We start from the raw sequence: 20,636 nt of genomic DNA, 5'->3' as shown, positions 1-20,636 counted from the left end.
CAGACAGACAGACAGACAGGAGACACACATGAGACAGACAGACAGACAGACAGAGAGACATGTACACACACACACACACACACAGCCATGCTTAAGCTTGCACTCACATACATGCAAACGCACACACACAGTATATTTCCCAACATTTAAACTACATTAATGATTATTTTTTCGCTCATTCAATGTGCAGCTCATTCGGACTCGGGTTGCTAATATTCAGCTATACGAAATATAAATTTTTCGCGACGTACGTCGCGAAAAACTGCGCAAAATGTCCCATAAGGAATGAATGGGACGAGGTCAAAAAAGTCGCAAATCTGCGACTTTTTTCAAACATCTCCTGCTCGGGCATACGTTCACGTGGAAACACCATTCCAGCTTTAAAATGTAGGCACAAGTCCTGAGTATTTTTGTTGTATTTGAACTTTATTCCTACGATATGTAGTTTTTGAACTGTGACCCTTGAATGGCGGTGAGTGATTTTGGAGAAATTCAGGGTTTTCAATGAGTATGGCGGAATGTTCGTGCAGCAGAGTGGAGAGGGCCAACTGACAGAGTGAGAGAACTTCAAAAATTTGCTCAGACATTTTCTCTTTCCGTGATGATCCTGGCCACAAATTAGGCTCAAAAACAGTGATATTTTCCAGAGTTTTAGCCACACGTGTCTTCTTTCTCCCAATGTGTCTACTTTATCGGTAGGATTTATGGTTTTGGATTGATCTGCCTCTAACCGACAAGAGTAGCTCTCAACTGCTCCATTCACTCCAATGTAAATCGGGAAGAGGATTTGCAAAACTGCGGCCTTTTTTAACTCGCTCCTAATACCACATTTCTGAAGCTAGGACCACAAAACTTGATGTGTGTGTTCCTTAAGGCCTTTCCCGCTTCATGGTGAGGAAACTTTGCTGATGCCATGTTTGCTTTTTCATCAAGGGGCAAAGCGCACAGCCCACTCTCGCGATTTCCCGGCGGGGAATTGTCTAGTATATATTTATTATACATTTCTGGCCATGTGTTGGTAAAACTTGTTGCAAATGTTACATAACAGATTTGGTTGAAGTGCCCTCTAGTGGACGCGGGAGGTATGGCCTAATAATAAGCTGGTATCGGTGTATATAATGATATAATAAAAAAATAAAAAAAAGATGAAAAAATTCGAATATTATTCAAATATTTAACATAAGAAGCATTAGAAATTCGAATATAATTTGAGGGGAGGATTGACAGCCCTACTCCATACCCACTCACTTTCCTGAGCAGGGCGGTGATGGGATGCAGCTCTGAGGAGAGGCCGAGCAGGAACTTTCCCACATAGTTTACAAGACCCAGGACCTGTTTAAGCTCTGTCACATTGGATGGACTTGGCATATGTGTGATGGCTTTAACTTTGTCACTGTCAGGTCTCATGCCTTCTGCACTTATGATGTGGCCAAATTACTACAATTCTGTTTTGCTAAAATGCCACTTGGCATTGTTCAACTTTAAACCACTGTCTTTTATGGTCTTCAGCACAGCATCAATACGGCTGTTGTGCTCTTTCCTTGCTGCTCCATAAACGAGTATGTCATCCATGACCACAACGACTCCATCATGATCTTTCAACAGTGTTGACATCTGTCTTTGGAAGATTTCTGGAGTGGACGTGATCCTGAATGGCAGCCGTCGGAAGCAAAATCTCTCCATCGGTGTTATGAAGGTTGTCAGCTTTTGGCTGGCAGCATCCAAGGGGATCTGCCAAAATCCGCTGGAAGTGTCGAGGGTAGAGAACACTTTAGCTCAAGCCAGCTTGGGAGCAATATCCTCCAACGTTGGCAGGATATACCTCTCACGCTTAACTGCCTTGTTCAAGCGTTTTAGATCAACACACATGCGCACCTGCTTTTTATTCTTCTTTTCGACTGGAACCATCGGGGCACACCAGTCCGAGGGCACTGTAACCTCCTCAATTATGCCCAGGGCCAGCATGCGTCTGAGTTCAGCCTCAACCTCAGGCAGGAGGGGGAATGGGATGCGACACGGCATGGTCAGCGAGTAGGGCTCACAGTCAGCTTTTAGTTCAATTTTTACAGGGTCACACTTGAGCAGACCAATATCTCCAAACACATCACTTAAGATTACAGTGTCCATGCCATCGACTCTCATGACCAGTCCCATGCTTGTGGCTTGTAGATCTTCCATCTCCCAGCTCCATCAGTCCCAGCAGCTATGTCGGCTGGGGTCGTCGGCACCGGGATGCCAGCACCCGTTCTTCCCCCTCAGCAGGCAACCACTAATTTCAATTTATCCACAGCTAACCACACTGAGCGGCACCAAAACCGAACAAGAGCTTCAGCCTTCTCTCGTCTGTCGTCGGTGGCGCCACCAGCACCCATACCTCCAAAACAGGTGTCATCTGCCCCTTCTGTTATCTTTCCTGTAACCAATGGCGTAGATAAGAAAGGCAGGCCCGTCATGCACCAAGGACGTCGTTCGATTTGCAACAACTTCAAGAGTACTGGATGCACCATGTCCCAGTGACACTTCCTCCATGTCTGCTCCTTCTGCAGCAGGGGTCACGCCCACCCTGCATGAGGCTAGTTTCTTATAAAGGACTTGAAGAAGGCTTTCACCCCGGACTTTCCACACAACCATCCATCTCTTTCGAAATCAAAACAAATCTTCAGTCGTCCATAACCGAGCCGGAGTCAGACGACCGCCAGCTCGCTAAGAAAATTAAAGTCTGTGTAAAGCAAATTCAACACATTAAATAGGTCATAAATGTATTTCCTTAAAACATGCAAAAAGCCATTCAATCATTTAGAATTTAATTGTGGAGCTAGGCTCACAAGCTGTGTTTCAAAATTTCTGTGTTCAGGATTTAATGGGCGGGGCAGAAATCATGGCCACATTACGTAACACGGCCATGATTTGCATAAACCCGGCCCTGCCGCGGAAGCGGTATAAATACATTCAGCGCATTAGCTTCAGTGGTTTTTCTGCCCGCTCTCGAGTCTTGGATAGCATCTCTTAGAATAGTTTGCAACTAGCTAACCAATCAACCGGTCAGCTAAACAGTCATGTCTCCTCCACATCGCATCTTTCCTGGATGCCACAGTGTGCAGGGTAACGGCGCTGTTAGCTTATTTAAGTTTCCTAAGGATGACAACGCAAGGAAATGGTGGATCGATTTTGTCAAGAGGAGCTACTGTGGAGAGTTCAAAATCACCACCGACACCCATCTCTTCAGTGTCCACTTTACCCCCGATAGTTACAGCAACTATCACCAGGTAAAGTCTGGATATCTGAAGAGTTTGTTGACACTGGTCAGTGGGGCCGAACCAACCCTCTCCGTCCCCGGCTTGCATCCTCCCGTCCCACCGACAGCAGGTGCCACCATCATGGCCACCAGCATTATGTGCTCGCCTGCAACCGTCTCCGTCCCGCCGACAGCGTGCATCCTGTCATGCCCATGTAATGTTAGCAAATGTTATTGCATTTAATCATGACATGATTTGGCCTCATTCCCTGAGCGGAGTGCATCTGACAGCACAATGACAATCCACATGTAATATTTTATGTACACCAAGCTATAACAAGGAATTATATGTAGACTGGGGTTTTACGTTTGTGTGTAATGTAAACCATGGACTGTGAGGAACGAGGCTGAGCACTATCAGTGTCTGACTCAGAGTAGGTTTCTGGCTCTAATGGCTCCAACAGATCGGGCTGGGTCCGTCTGATGACGCTAGTAGCTTCCATTGTTACTGTAGGTTACGTCCTTGTACAGTACACGGAGGCGGCTGCGGCTGTTCCAGTGCCACTATCTGACCTTTGGTTGCAAAGCAGCCTAAACTCTTCGACACCCTATCTGAAGCCCTCTGCTGGATCCTGTCTAACAACCATGGGATTCCATTCCTCCTCCATCTCTTGGATGATTTCTCATCATTTCCCCCCCCCTCATTGCCACCCGCTTCCGGCCTGATTACCCTGACTTCAGTCTTCTCCGACCTCGAGGTTCCATTGTCCTAGAGTTCCCAACGGGTCGGCCCGGCCTGACAAACCCGACCGGACCCGCAAGTTCGGGCCAGGGTTCGGGCCGAAAAAATATGCAAATGAGCCGGGTCGGGTCGGGCCTCGGGCTTCCTTTTTTATAAAACACATTTCATAAAACACATTTCTTGCAGGTTGTAAGTTATATAGGCCTATTGTTTGTTCTGTGAATCATCGCTGTTCACGTGTGGTGAAGAGTAAGTCTGGCTGCCTGCTTCATGGGGAGGCGCAGACGCAGACCTGATGCCGCTGCGTAGTTACGTTAACAAGTTTATGAGGAAAACAATGCTGGCGCGCGGGGGGTCGGGTTCGGGCCCGATTCGGGCCCGGTTCGGGCAGACAAGTCATGCTGGTGAGTCGGGCTGCGTCGGGTTCGGGGTTAAAAACCCGCGTGTCGGGTCGGTTCGTAATTTTCATGCCCATTGAGAACTCTACATTGTCCGCAGTGAAAACAGAGGGCCCCTCCACATCCCTTGAGTTTCTCTGAATCACTCTTGACACAAACAAATTTCAGGCTTCACTCCCGGTCGGAAAGCTCAACCAAATCAGCCTTCTGATCTCCAATTTCCTCTGTGCTCTGAGCTGCACCAAACGTCAACTTCTGTCCCTTCTGGGCCACCTCAACTCGCCTTATAAATCATCCCCAAGAGCAAGCCTTTATCTCTCACCTACTATCCATCACGTCTTCCGACCCATCACTCGTGACTTCCATCTCCCTGGATAGCTCGAGTCATGCCGAAATCCGTCTGTGACTCAACCTTCTCACCAATTGGAAAGGAATCACTTCTTTTACAACGACCAACCAACTCACCCGAACGACATCCATCTGTACATCGATGCTGCTCCTTCTGCCGGTTTTGGGGTTTCTACAATGGAAGATGGTTTGCAGCAGAATGGCCCCCGGAGCTCGCAAATGAATGCCAGAAGTTCAGAAGCTTGACACCTCACGCAGATACCTTCCCAATGCCGGTTCCTCCATATTCAGCACTCACATTCAACTTGTAAATTCTGCACTAATACCCCTGATAGGCGACTTCCAGAGCTCCATCATCAACAGCATTTCACCTTCAACCCTCTCTTCCTACTGGACAGCTTGGAAAAGCTTCCATTACTTCACAACCAATATGACATAACCTTTCCATCGTTCGATCTCATCACCTTGACTTTTTTCATTACTTACGGCCATTCCATCATGGCAATTAAAACGCACACCATCAAAGCTTACCTTAGCGGTATCAGCTTCTTTTTCAAGCCAATAACCGGTAGTTCAATAACTTCCCTTTAAAAGACTCCTACATCAAGAGCAAGCTAAAAGCCCTCGCTGTCTTCCTCTTACTGCCGACTTGCTGTTAAATCTGCCTCCACACCATCTGATCCGGGTACGGCAATCCTCAAGTTGCCAGAACCCTGGAAGCCATGTTCTTGCTTGCTTTTTTCGGTTTCCTCGGATGCTCCGAATTTAACACATTAATTCAAATCACCACTGAATCCTTTTGAAACCCTTGCTAACTTCTTGCAATTCCGCAAATCTCAGAGCATAACAATGACGGATCCTCCCTTCATCTCCGAATCCGGACTAGTGGCTACTTGATTCTGGTTCCACCATCACTTTCGCCACGTGCTCTCGTTGTCTGGTATTTTACCTGTTAACTACTCTAGATACTCCTTCAGGATCGAAGCTGCCACTTCAGCCCCTATAATGGCGTCCCAGAACACTTCATACAACTCATGGGCCGCTGGTTCTCCCAAACGTATCACCGCTACATCCGTTTAGATCTCAAAGCTCTCGGATCCACATAATCTCATCTCAAGTGATTGGAGGTTTTTGGGGGTCCGTCGCTGCCTGGGTGCGGCGGCGGATTCTCTACAGAGCTTCCCCACAATGCACTCAAAGAACTCCAAGAACCAACGTTTTGTTTTCTTTTTCTTTCATAATAAATCGTTTAAACGCATCTTGTTGAAGGTGTGGTCCTTGCTAGTGAATTGAAGCTTATCTGGCAAAGTTTCAGGACTAGGACCACACCTCAACAGCGCCAACTTCCGATATTCCTATAAAAAACCACCTGACCCTCTCCTCTTCTTCGCTCTTGTATTCTGCGCCCCACCCCCCCACCCCATTTCTCTCTCCCTGTTTCTTCTTTTCTATCCTCTCCTTCGTAGGACCATGAGGGGGGTACATCGCTGCCCAGGTGCGTGTTCTCTACAGAGCTTCCCCACAACGCATTCAAAGAACTCGAAGAACCAACGTTTTGTTTTATTTTTCTTTCATAATAAATCGTTTAAACATATTTTGTTGAAGGTGTGGTCCTTGCTAGTGAATGCAGCCTGTGACATCACAGTAATGTCTGCCCCAGTGTCTATTTTAAATTTCACTGTGCTGCCATTGACAGGTAAGTGCACAAGCCACTCATTTTCTGAATCAGGTTGATCTATTATGTCTGACACAGTTTCAGTAACTTCTCCAAGGAAAAACATCTCATCTGTATCAGTGGTGCTGCAGCCACCTCTTTCAGCATCCTCGTCTGACAAGCTGCCTCAAAATGTCCAATTTTATTGCACCTCCTGCACTTTTTATTCTTGGCTGGGCAGGGATGCATTTTACCATATTGTCGGTTACAATGGGAACAGGTAGGATGATGTTTTGACTCTCTGTGTTCCTGCTTTTTCGGCCATTGTCTATCCTTGCTGCTCCTTTTCCCATGAAACTGCCGCCTCCCCTGTCTCATGGTGTCCACTGCACACTCCGAGCGCAGGCTCACATTCTGCTTCTTTATTTGTTCGCTCTGGCGCGCTATTTGGATGGCTCTTTCAAGGGAGAGTTCCAGCTCGAGCTGTAACTTCTGTGATACTTCGTTCGTCAGATATGCCAATAACAATTCTGTCTCTGATTTGCTCCTCTTAAGTCCATCCAAACTCCTCACAAAAGCCTCAACTGACTCACCGGGCTTTTGCACTCTCTTGTGAAAACATGCTCTTTCATGGATCACATTCCTCTTGGGCACAAAATGGTCGCAGAATTTGGCTACCACCGTGTCGTAGTCAAACTCTGGTCTGCCTCTCTTCTCTCCGTCGTCTTCGTCCTCCTCGCCGTCATCGTACAAAAAGGAATCATAAATCGCCTCTGCTTCTCTCCCCATGTCGTAGAGAAGCATGTTTACTTGAACTTATCCGTTGTCTCTGTCCAACTTCGACGCCACCTGAAAGCGGTAGAAGCACCGGCGCCACATTGGCCATTGCACTGGGCGAGTGAAGTCAAAAGATTCCGGATGTCCGAGCTTCGCCATGCCTTCCTTTGCGAGCGTGAAGTCGGCAGCTTCTGACACCATGTCATGTGTCAATGTTGAAAGGAGAAGGACCCGAACCGTCTTACTGAGAATGAGCTCGTTCATTAACTGACACGGCTTTGCTACAGCTATCAGAGCTTAACCCTAACACATGCACGCCTATTGATGACGTCATCTGCTGCGACGATGGCAGCCTGTAGTTACTTATCACGACATGAAGAAAAGTAAATTTTCCCTCCAGCTTCATCATAAACACCCGACAATGGAGGTCACCTCGATGGATCACTGCTGCAGTCAGGTTGATAAACAGGAGTGAAAATAAATCCCCTTATTAATCCCAAATGTCAAAAAGTAATCTCTGAGCTCTCCTCCTGTTGGTAAACTGGTGACAGAACTACAGAAGTTAAGGCCAGGCTGTAATGAACTGCAGTTCACCTTTAACTCTTGCACATGACATGATCTGTGATTGTGTATCATTGGTGCAGTATCTCTGTATCTTGTATCAGTAAATACAATTTTAAAATGTACAAAAACAAACCTTAACAACATCCATGTCCATCATATCACTGATAACAGGATCTGTATGGTCTGTGCTTTTTTTGTTCAGGTGCCCATCGAGAGAGGAGTTCCCCCTCATAGAGACTGAATATAAGGCCCATCTGAGGAGACTCAAAGGTGAGGAGACGAACACTGATCACACATTCAAATAAAAAAACGTACATGTGGCACTAATGAGCACACAGTCCCACTCATTTTAACTTATTTCCATGTATTTCTGAGTGACCTTGATTTGTTCTTTAATTTTCAATGTATCAAGAATATTCATTCATAATATCACCTTAAAAAATTCTCCCAAATCCCAAATGTATATAAAGTATAAAACTATACAAAGATAATCAAGAGTAACTGGTAGTAGCAGTTCATCTGATGTTAATCATGTCATTTTAAAGATATGTTGATTTGAAAGTTGTTATATCTGTAAGGTGACGACCTCCATCCCCATTTTTGCTTGAAATGAACTGTTTTTCTAGCTGCACATTCAAATTTGTGGTTATTGCTTCCACGTCCATCTTTTATTTGTCTTAGTAGGCAATGCCACATGTCTGCATTTATTTTTCCAGTTTTAAAACCAGGTACTTCAGTGAGGTATTGCACCTACCGGTCGTTAACAAATGACAAGTTAAACAAAGCCTCCCTTTCATAAGTTAGTGACCGGGGTATAAGTGTGGCAGTGCAGTCTGTGGTTTCTCTGTGTAGAAAATGTTTTTTTTTTCATGCATGGCACCTTGGGGCACATTATCTTCTATGTGTCTTAGATGATTTGTATTAGATACATGATTTATTAATAATCACTAACCACCCACAGGTGACCTCCAACAGAAGGACCGGGAGATGCTGGAGCTCCTACAGGAGAGGGTGACTCTATTCTGTGAGCTGGCCGAGGTGACAAGTGGTCAGGAGGGTATGCAGCCTCCCATCACTCGGTACTTTTTCAGGGCAGACACGCCCCAAGCTCCTCGCGCAGAGAAATTCCTTGTCGATGCCACAGCAGAGGGTAACTATCAGCTGCCAACTTAAACTAAAATAAAGATTTGTTTGCAAGCAAAGTGGATAGTGTGCACATCAATGCATTTTATTATCAGGAATAATGACTGTAAAAGTAAAGTATGTTTCATGGGTCTGATTGTGAGACTGCAGTCTGACCCACATTCACTACCTGCAGCTCTTCAGAGCGGCTTCATTACGATTGCCGTAAATGTTAGTAGATTTGCGCACTGGAAAAAAAGGTGCAGCTGATTTGACCAGGCAAATGCGAACCATGGCTGGCTTGACCGCAGTATATTACGCGACCAGATTTTTTTTTTTCCCCCCCAATGCCTTTTTGAAAACGTAATTAGCGACCAGATTTACCAGACTATACACTGAGCATGGCCATGCAGCAGAAATGTACCGTGAGAAAGGGTATAATAATAACGAAAAATGTAAATTAATTCATGATTCATGACGTAATTTCCCAGCTTGGGATCAATAAAGTATATCTATCTATCTATCTATCTATCTATCTATCTATCTATCTATGATTTCGTTTTGGTTTCCTTGTTTATTATATCTTTTGTTTTGGGTTGAAAATGGGAAAACATACAGAAAAACAGAACAATGAAATATTGACTCGTTTGTTCCGTTTTTCATTTGCCAGATTAAATGGAATAACTGAATGATCAGATGATACACAGACCTTTGTGTATGTATAAGTCAAACCTTGGTGTAAAAGCAAAATTACGATGAAAGAGGCACTTTTAAGATTTACTGTAGTTTTGTTTTTGGGTCATTTTCTTTGTGCATGGGGCACTTTTACGATAGCATCAAAATCGCTATTTTTAGACTAAATCGACACAACATGAAACTTTGCTCGTAGTATCACCAGGGTCTCTACACATGAGCACGAGCATTGAGAACATTGTTTGTGTACACAGTTTGCGAAAAAGAAAGTTTTTCTAACAACTCACCTTAGCAGTAGCTTGTTCCGCTCCCCAGTCGACATGGCAGCCAAGAAGTATCGATCTCAGAATGCAACGTTACTTTGAGGAGAGTTAAGGTGGAGCGCTACTGTCTTCCGGCAACAACTATTCAAGCTATATCTCACATGACTTTTCCAGCTTTTTATTTTAATATTGTTTCTTATATGAGGCACCTTTTTCAACTTCAAGGTCAATATTGTTTTTCGCTCATGACAAAACAACGAATTATCCTTGCATTTATATGGAACTAAGCTTTAGGAGCAGTCCACCCTTAACTGTCCTCCATGTTACGTCACATTCAGAGATCGACACTTCTCAGTGGCAGGACAGCGGCGAGTGGAGGAAACATCTGCTAACATGAATTGTCCAAAAACTCTCTTTTTAGTAAACTCTGTGTACACAAACAATGTTCTCAATGCTCGTGTCCATGTGTAGAGACAATGGTGATACTACGAGCTTCATGTTTCATGTTGTGTGGAGCCTTCTTAGTGTTTTAAAAATAGCGATTTTGATGCTATCATAAAAGTGCCCCTTGCACTGAGAAAATGAGCTTGACCCGAAAACGAAACTATGGTAAATCTTAAAAGTGCCTCTTTCATCATAATTGCGCTTTTACACGAAGGTCTGACTCATATACATTCACATTTCCAATGTCAAGTTTCATCTGCAAGGTCAGACGATGATACTGACTGACTGTGAAGTCTGTGGTGGTGAATCTGTAGGAGGAGGGCGTGAAATTGTGAGGTACGGCATTATTTCAAAATGGCGGCCAAATTCAAAATGGCCGACTTTGTTTTGATGTGTAGATGTATTCAGGGCAACACTGTCTACATGTATGAGTAATTCACATTTGGAGGGCATGTGTGCTAAAGCAGGGGTCAAGGACCCCCAAACTGATCGAGAGATGGAGCAGGGACCCCCTACTTACATACATATTGTATAAATTGTCATTTATATCAAACTGGTCCTATAGTGCCATGTATAAATGTACCTTGTTATTGTGCATTCAATACTAAGATATTCAAATAATACACAGGTTCATATATTCATGTTTTTATTTTAAACATGTGCAAGGTACAGTGAGCAGGGTGGCCATGCCACTGCCATTCATAAACATAACATAATAAACTGATACCTGCAAAGATCAACAATATCTGTCATTTGCATGTAATCATGCATAAAAGCTATTCAAATGGACATTTTTAAAACATAAATGTGGAGACGAAAATTAGTCCTGCTTGTTAGTGCCACTGGCATGCATAAACATACAATACTGAACTATTAACATAATTGACAGATTAATGTTTTAATTTTAAACATACATGTGGGCAGTGAATCCTCAAACCTCACCCAGTTCTGGATATCTTGCCAGAAAGACTTTCCATGGATGGCATACATACTCCCACATTAGTGAGATGTCTGACCCTGATGAGTAGCACACAACTTGTCTAACCTTGGACGTATGGAGGTTGTCAGGCAAAGAGTCATATCAGCCTCAGGCTGCAGTCTTGACCTGTTTTCAAGTAGGTAAGTGAGGAAAATCCACTTTCACAAAGGTATGTTGTAGCAAAGGGCAACAGGCTCATCATAGCTTTTGCTGCCAGTTGTGGAAAGTCTTTCTGGCAAGATATCCAGAACTGAGTGAGTAGTTCAGTTTCATAGATGTATCTGAACGTGCTGTCAGTGGACAGTTCAATGAGCTGATCCTCCTCTGTCACCGTCAGGCGTGCGCCGTCTGCTGCGTTGTCTCTGAATGGAAACTGTATCCATGTCTTGTCCCTGCGCCAGGAGTCGGCCTCAGAAAAGTAGTTCCTGAATTGACCATGGAGCACCTCCAAGTGCGCAAGAATAGCGTGTGTTACGGAAGGCGAGAGCACAGCAGAATCTCCCAGCTCATCCACCGATGGACACATGGAAAATATTTCCTCCCTGACACACTCCTTCCATTTTCTTATCTTTTTGACGAAGCCTTCCATCCTGTCATACAGCTGAAAGGCATGTGTGTTGCAACCTTGCATAGAACTGTTAAGTTTGTTCAGCTCAGCGAAAATGTCAGCAAGATATGCAAGTTTGGTGATCCAGACATCGTCGCTGAAAAGTGCGGCCAGCTCTGTGCGCTTTTGGAGAAGTAAAAACTCCCGAATAGACGTGCGTAATTCTAACACACGTGCCAACACTGTTCCGTGTGAAAGCCAGCGCACCTCAGAATGGTACAGCAGCCCAGTGTGCTCTTCTCCTTCAGCAGCACAGAGATTAGAGAAGAGTCATGTTTGCAAAGCACTCTTCTTGACTGTATTCACAACTTTCACGACAGAGTCCATGACATCAGACAGTTCAGCGCTCATGTCCTTGGCAACAAGTGACTCTCTGTGCAACATGCAGTGTGTCCAAATCACCTCTGGAGCCACATCCCTGACAAGCGCGATTAGGCCACTTTTTAATCCAGCCATGGCTCTTGCGCCATCGGTGCACAGTGCAACACATTTTGCCCATGAAATGTCATTTTCTTTGAAGAAAGCTTCAATCAGATTTCAGCACTTGTTGTGCGTTCAGGAAGGCGCTTACAAAACAAAAATTCCTCCTGCATTTCATTTTGATGCACAAAGCACACAAACGCCAGAAGCTGCGCGTCCTTTGACACATAGTTGATTCATCCAGCTGTAATGCAAATGCATCTGCCAATCTCAGCTTCTCTATCAGTTGCACCCTCACATCTGAAGCCATGTCGTCAATACGGCGAGCAATGGTTGTGTCCGATAATGGAACAGTTTTCAGTTTATTAATGTCAATATCATTCCCATTCATTGTTTTACACATGTCAGTTGCTGAAGGCAATATTAAATCCTCTCCAAGTGTGTATGGCTGTTTCTTTTGGGCAATCCGAAGAGCAACTTGATAAGAGCATTTCAAAGCTAGCTCACCAATTTTGGCTGACCTTTTTATCAATGTCTGTTGGCTTTGGAGGGATTTGAGATGTGTTTTTGGAAGTATTCAACGGGTTTGTCTTTTAAGTGGCTGTGGGTTGTCTCCAAATGACGCTGCAGCTTTGATGGCTTCATAGACTCGTTTAACAGCAGAGTATTACAAATGACACACATTGGAAATTCAATGCCATCTGTCTCCTTGAAGGTAAACCCAAACTTAAGATAATTGTCTGTATATTTTCGGATCTTCTCTCTTTTACGCTTACCCTTTAAAGCTGCGGGGCCTACAGCAGGTACATCGTCACTTTTATTTTCACCTGCAGTTTCTGAGGTGGAGGGTAGGCCTATCTCCTTTGTGCTTGTGGGTTTTTTTTGTAGTGTTGTTACAAAACGATCCATTTTTTAAATTTTCTCCGATCCAAACATAAACAATAGCTGCTAGCATAATGTAATTAGAGAACATGAAATTCGCAGGTTTGGTAAACATTTCCATGGTAACAGCGAGCTCCACCAATCATGTTTATCTTAAAACAAGGTTGATATCATACGGACTTGTGGCTTCTACAGGATCATATACCATCGTTTCACAATCTCATAACTCGTGGTGAGTCTACTTTGGATGGTTACGACATTATGGCCAATAGTCAAAATCTCTATGCAGAATATGAATGCCATTTTCACTTCCGTAACCTCACTGTATAGCTCTAAAAGAATGGGCTCTCGGCCGCAGCGATGGGGGCGGGTCCTTGTAACGACCGCCAATGTAATAATGCCCACAAACGTAGGCTAATAAAACCACTAACGTAATAAAAATCTGCAGCATTTAATGTAGGCTAATAAACCCACAAATGTAATACATTTTCCACAAACGTTATAGCCGCTGCCTACTACAAACGTAACCAGGGCTGGACTGGGACAAAAAATCGGCCCTGGCATTTTTGGCTTAGACCGGCCCCTCATAATTAGCGGAGCACAACTGAAAAAAACCCCATAACTTTTTGCCTGTAGGCTTATTAGAAATGTACAGTTTATTATTACTTTAGAAGTCTATCAAATAACCATTGTGGAAAGCAAATAAGTACATTTACTCAACACATAGTTGAGTAAAGGTATATTCTATTTCAAGCATGATGTATCATCGGCATCCTAGATCTCAGAAGTTTAGCATCTATTGTTAACTCTATCACTTTTGTCTGCTCTGTGTAGTTCAATTGATTATTTTATCCTTTTTATTGAAATCATCTCTAATATGTATTTTCTGAATTTCCCTGATATAGCAGCTCAATTCTAGTTTTTCAGGTTAAAAGGTGCTCCCTTTAAAAAGCTATAAAATTGTTATATCAGGCTAAAAACAGGGCTGCTTTATGAACTCATGCAAAGCAACTTGTCTTAAAAGCATTTGACAGTCCTACTCTTGTTCAATGTGGGCAAACCTTTTGATAATAATACTTTCATACTTTTTTTTACACTTACTTTAGTAATGCTTAAATTGCAAAGCTTTTACTAATCATTTAGCAGTTTAAAATCTGTTTTTTAAAACATGTTTAACCACAGCTTAGAGGGTTGCTACACATTCAAATTACTATGCAGCCTTTCAACACACCTTTAACCTAAATATCTAAAATGCTATGATGGAGCCTAAAATAGACACTTAATGCTCATCCGACACTTCTCAACATTGACCGTTTGCTATTTTATCAGAATAAGGTGCCGTGGCTGCCAGATTTTGAGAAGTATGCAACACCAATTAATATCGATACTAATCAATCGCCATTGCTCATCATTATCATGTAATTAGAGTTCTCAACGGGCCTGAAAATTACAGTCCGAACCCGACACAGCACTACACACCCGCATGAATTGTCTGCCCCCCACGTTAACTCGGCCAGAGCCCGCGGGTCCGGTCGGGTTTGTCGGGCGGCCCGACCCATTGAGAGCTCTTCATGTAATAGAGCTAATGTTCCCTCCATCACCTCACAGTCCCTGTATTAACGTTACTACCTGCTTACCGGCTGTACTACACTGCCCCTGTCAGTCAGCATCATCTCTGGCTGCTCCTCTCCTGCCCGCTGCTGCTGTCTTCACCTTCAACCTGCTGTTACTGGATCATTGCTGTCTCAGAGGACGTGGAGGCTACAGCAGCCCCTCCAGCGAACATGTCTGTGATTTTAGTACATTTTGCAGCATCTACAGTGAGATTCTTCTCTTAGCACGCAACTTCTCTGCACATAATTTCTTTCTCTTTAATTGCTCCATGTTGTCAGTCCTCGCGCTCAACATTTTGAAACTAGCAGAAGTTACAGGAGACAGTGCAGGGAGGGGTGGGGCCGCCTTCGTACTATATCCTGATTGGCTTACTTCACTGTCTATATTGAAGACGGACCAATGGGCCGCCCCCTCTAAATTGTGCACTTAGAAGAAAAAAACGAGGTCTGAGAGAAAATCAACCAATGGGCCATCGCGGTCGATAAAAATGATTTATAATAAAACTTTTGGATTAAATTATGAAAGCCTGTCCCATAAACGTGCGTCGGCCCACCGGGCATTGCCCGGTACGCCAGATGGCCAGTCCATGCCTGATTCCTGCTATAAACGCTGCAATGGTACGAAACAGTAGGGGGGAATAACACTGATGTTGAATTTGCAACAAATTATTCTGACTCTGCCCACATATGTCATGAGGAAAGCCAGGCCAGCTTATGTGCAATTTGCGCTGGCGACAATGTTGCATTTGTGGCTGCTGGCCGTTCGACATGCAACCACATAAAAACCTTTCACCATTAGGCAATTATATTTGATATATTTGATTTTTTTTTTTTCAAGGCACAGAGATCCGGGGCTATTCCCAAAATATCCGGGGCTATAGCTATAGTGCTTTCCACAATGGTTATTTGATAGACTTCTAAAGTAATAATAAACTGTACATTTCTAATAAGCCTACAGGCAAAAAGTTATGGGGTTTTTTTCAGTTGTGCTCCGCTAATTATTAGGGGCCGGTCAAAGCCAAAAATGCCAGGGCCGATTTTTTGTCCCAGTCCAGCCCTGGTTACGTTTGAAGTAGGCAGCGGCTATTACGTTTGTGGAAAATGTATTACATGGGTTTATTACATTAAATGCTGCAGATTTTTATTACGTTTGTGGTTTATTACGTTTGCGGGCATTATTACATTGGCAGGCGTTACAGTTTCCTCCTCGTTGATGGGACAGGTGTTGAATGAACCGGTGCCCAGCTTGAAAGAGCTCCTGTGTGTCGCTGAATGTGTGCATTGCTGACTGAAAGACATCTTCTGCCTCCATTTATTTGTTCACTACAGTGTGTTGGATTCATGTTAATGTGTCTTTAAAGATATTTCAATTTGTGGAAAAAATTGCGGGGGGAATATAAAAAAAAAAGTCCAATCAACCATAACTTTCACGACCCCCCTGCAGTACCTCCGCAGATCCCCTAGGCGTCGAGGACCCCCTGCTGAAGACCTCTGTCCTAAAGCTTAAACTGTCATGTTTTGTCTTAGTTTATTAAAGAAATTAAATGGGAAGATAAAAAAAATGCGAGATATACATTTGTGTGTGTGTGTGTGTGTGTGTGTGTGTGTGTTTACACAGTGGACAGGTTGAGTGAGCTCCTGCTGGGCTCCAGCGTGGACGTCCCTCTTCCATGCCATCCCAACCACATGGAGGCGGTAGAAACCAGTGAGTCACTGAAGTCTTCACTTTGTCAACACGACGAGATTAGATTTAATGCCCCTTCTTTGTATGCTTTAATGAAACAAACAGTCATTCATTACGATAAACGGTTTGTTTTTCTAGGACCTGTAGTGACTGCTGTGTTTTTGTCTCTGCTCAGGTGATCATGATCTGTTGGTCAATGGAGCCCATGATTTCTTCACAGAAAAGGTGAGGTAAAGGTCAAGATGGATGTGTAGTGGGTGGAAGTGGGTTTTTGTGGTGTGACACAGTCAGGTAGGGATGAATGCTCTCTCATTAATGAGACACTATTGTGACTATTTTTACAGCCTGAAGCAGAGGTTATTGCTGTGTAGAGTGGAGTGAACATCAAATGCAGCCATTACCAGATCTGGTAGTTTGAGGCATTGTTGCACTGTTGTTAGATGTTTAATTGTAACATTGAGCAACCCCCTGCAATAATGCCCCACCTGCCTAATGCTGCTTTGCTCCCTGATTTGGGGATGGCAGTCTGCATGTCTGAGAGGACAACTTGTTGAGCTACCTGCATAGTTTTTGTCTACAGATTAGAAGTTTGAATCGTTCATAATTTTTAGGAAATGTGCTGTACCATTGTACTGCAGGTTAATTTACCAGGTAAGCGCAAGTGCAAGTGTTCAGGAATTTCTAACACTGAAATACAATATCAGTAAGAGTAAATTTACTTGAGTACTGTACTTAAGTACATATCCAGAGGATTTGTACTTTACTTGAGTATTAGATTTCTTTGGTACTTATTACTCTTACTTGAATACATTTTCAAGTCAAATATTTTTTATTACTGGGATCTACGTAAAAGTGGAAATATGTCATCCCTCCCCATAAAGATTCCACCAAAGTAACCACGCTGTCGACTACGTTTGTCAAAACCGCGACAATGGCTGCATCAGGAGAACAAAGACAATCTGCTGAGTCTCAGTCTGAGTCTGATAATGATCCGGAGCAGGAACTTTCAGAAAATCCTTGGCCTTATCTGGATTCCATGTTTGAGTTTGACAGAGTAAAAAATGTGGACACAGACAAACATCTGCAACATCTGCTGTCCTCCTGTGATCCCATTCATTTTATTTGTTTTTGTAGGTGTTTCTGCAGGCTTTATATAACATTGTGGTTCTAAAAGCAAGCACATCAGTGCAGGTGGTTTCAAAGAGTTAATTCTCAGAAACAAGAGTTAAAAGGTCCTTAAATTCATTTAGAAAAAATTATAGTAATTCACTGATGTGAAAAATATGAAATTTACTCTTACTCCTACTCTTACTTTTACTTAAAGTAAATTTAAAAGCATGTACTTTTGGATACTTAAGTACCTTTAAAAGCAAGCACTTTTTTACTCTTACTCGAGTAACATGTCGACTGAGCTACTTTTACTTGTAACGGAGTAAATTTTGACCAGTAGTATTTGTACTCTTACTCAAGTACTGGGGTCGAGTACTCTGTCCATCTCTGAATATCAATATGCTACTGCATTATTAGCCTAACTTATCTTTTCATAATGTGAAGTGTTTCATGTTTAACATCACCTATATATGACATAAAATGTTTCATATTGTAACGTGAAAAGATTGTTGTAAAATTAAACATTTTATTATAACAACAAATTATGACAATAAGTTATCAGGTTACAACAAGATAAATAGTTATCTTGTAATGTAGAAAGTCTCACATTATAACATGAAACAGATCCAACTGCCCTTTTCTAATGTGGCAGCATACGCTTCCATATAGCTGGGGCTTAAACTGAGCTGAATGTTGCTGGAATAAAATCTGAGACCTCCCAGACTGGCACCTATTTGGCTGGATTTGGCACCTTGTTTGTAACTATCAAAATTGCAGACACAAAGACAAAGAATTAGTCTTAGCCTGCTGCTTTTCTTTTTGTGGTTGTCAACAGAACTTTTGACCCTCCCATTTCAGCAGAACAAGAAATAGCTGCGGCTGAGAGTCGATAGTGTTATAATACTTTAATGATGGCAATAAAAGGTCAGACAAGATTGGCTTTTGCTACAAGTGGATGTATCATAAAATACATTTGTTTTCTATGGTTCATTTGATAATGACACAAAACACAAGTGCACACAGACACAAAAGGCTACACATGCTAAAATTAAGTCTGCTCCTGACTCTCCACTTCATTATGAAGCTGTCAGTCAAGGCCGGATTACCCAATGGGCTTTATGGGCACAGACCAAGGGGCCCACGTGCACCTGGGGCCCAACGAGCCAGCGCCTCCGCAGAGAAAAAAAAAGGAGAAAAAAAAGACATGATTTTTGTCGGTTTAATATCACGGGGGACGAATGGCGAATTTAAGATGCACACAGTGAAAGAACTACACCCTAAGTTGTTTTAAAACCGATTATTATTGTCACTATTGCTATTTGTATAATTTCTGCAAGTCACCGTTTAAGTTGAGTGACAGCGACCCCCAGCCCGGACCTCGCCGCTTCCCGGGGCCATGGACTTTAAGTGCTCGCTGCGCCCTCTCTCTCCCTCGCGGGGGAGGGACGGGGTCCCCTCGCTCCTGGGGCGACTTACGACCAGGGCGGACTGTCCTCAGTGCGCCCCAACCACGTTGCGTCACGTAAAATGCGCCAGGGGTCTGTGGCGATGTCGGCAACCCACCCGTCATCCCATTCAAAGGCTGCAACAGGCGACTCATCGAATCGGGGAGAAGTTAGTTTTAGGTTGGGTATTCGGCGGATATTCACTCGGGTCCAGCCGAGACTTCACTGAGGTTCGCCCAGTGTGAGCAGCAAGAGGACGGTCAGCTCACCTCCCAGAGCAGCGCTGAATCCCTGACAACTGATTTAGGGACCGTCATAAAATTACTTAGCATAAATATATTAATACAAAATAATTGCAGTTTTTTTTTTTATATATCTTCCATGTCATGTGACCCAGTGACTCCAAACCAGCAGCAGATTCTATTAGTAAACTGGAGAAATGAGACACAGCTCTAATTGCTGTACTACAGTGCTTTTTCATTTTATATGAATATTAATATGCAGAAATTATGATTTTTTTCTCAATAGCTTCCATGTCATTTGGCCCACTGAGTTCTGAAACAGATTCTGTTTCCATTAAAAATATAAGAAAATAATGATAAAAATGTTCTCTAATGCTCAAGAGGTTAATATTTTTTCAAGCAGCAATGTCAACTTCTACACTATTTTGTCTCATGTCTTAGATTCTGAATCTGAAACTGAATTTTTTTTTCAAAAATCTCACCAGTACTCACCATTTAAAGGGTTATTTTTCTAAATTTTCTTACAGGGGGGCATGCCCCCGGACCCCCCTAGTGTTGCTAGGTTACCGACTCAGAGCACTGCTGCTACAAAAAATTCTAGGAGAACCACTGTCTCCAGTTTACTAAAACAATCTGCTTACTCTTCAAAACAGCAGCAAGACACTGCCGCAGAATGCATAAAGGGGAAACGCTGGTGTGTGTGCGTGTTTGTATGCGGGGGGCCATCCCAGAATTGTGCCCAGGGGCCCCTGCCCTCTTGATCTAGGCCTGTGTCAGTGCATCGTGGCACTGCTTCAAAAAGGATGAAAGGAGAATTATTGTGGGCCACTTTGGTCACTAGCTCCTAAAACACTTAAACATAAAGGATGAAAAGACATTCTTTGGGCGAGCTGGGACCCATGGACAGACTACCACATAATTTTCTTTTAGGAATGTAAATTGCAACGTATGTACTGATTAATGATTAATATCTAATTCTATTAGTAATTCTATTGTATAATTCTATTGTATTATGTTCAAATTTAACACCATCATCATGATTCTCTTCTCTGTTTGTTTTTTACTTTCTGAAGGATTGCATGAGGAGTCCAGACAAGCCACCAACCACAGTAAGTAAAGGGCGTAAAGCTTTGAATTGAATGGAATTGTGTGTGTGTGTGTTTGACATCAGTAATAAGACTGCTGCCTGTGTTTGACAGGAGATCCTTCAGAGGCTGATGAATCTCAGTGTTTATCTCCATGCACTCCAGGTGAGTGTACATCTTTAATGCACTTGTACATCATGCACAACAGCGTGCAGTATAGCACACCACATTATGCTACATGCAATGCAGACTTTGAGTGGTATAGAAATATGTGAGGATACAGTGCAGATATCTTTTTCAGTATATATGTATACATTATGGAAAGAAGG

At 43.2% G+C, this 20,636-nt stretch overlaps 1 protein-coding gene across 5 annotated transcripts in view; it reads left to right on the top strand.

Moving 5' to 3' along the window:
* arhgef2a (Rho guanine nucleotide exchange factor (GEF) 2a) overlaps positions 1-20,636 on the top strand; it is a 148,457-nt gene that overhangs the window by 52,941 nt on the left and 74,880 nt on the right. For all 5 annotated transcript variants that reach the window (XR_003983483.1, XM_030411617.1, XM_030411619.1 and 2 more), the window contains exons 15-20: positions 7,921-7,988; positions 8,680-8,868; positions 16,360-16,446; positions 16,601-16,650; positions 20,296-20,331; positions 20,422-20,472. Coding sequence is in view for 4 of the 5 variants with exons in the window: in XM_030411617.1 (XP_030267477.1) it covers positions 7,921-7,988; positions 8,680-8,868; positions 16,360-16,446; positions 16,601-16,650; positions 20,296-20,331; positions 20,422-20,472 (481 nt within the window). In the remaining variant the exon portion in view is untranslated. The remainder of the gene's footprint in view (positions 1-7,920; positions 7,989-8,679; positions 8,869-16,359; positions 16,447-16,600; positions 16,651-20,295; positions 20,332-20,421; positions 20,473-20,636) is intronic.

This window comes from Sparus aurata, chromosome 3 (genome assembly GCF_900880675.1).
Source record: "Sparus aurata chromosome 3, fSpaAur1.1, whole genome shotgun sequence".
NCBI classification, from domain to species: Eukaryota; Metazoa; Chordata; class Actinopteri; order Spariformes; family Sparidae; genus Sparus; species Sparus aurata.
Note: the sequence above shows the minus strand (reverse complement) of the source record. Positions and strands in the feature narration are given on the sequence as shown.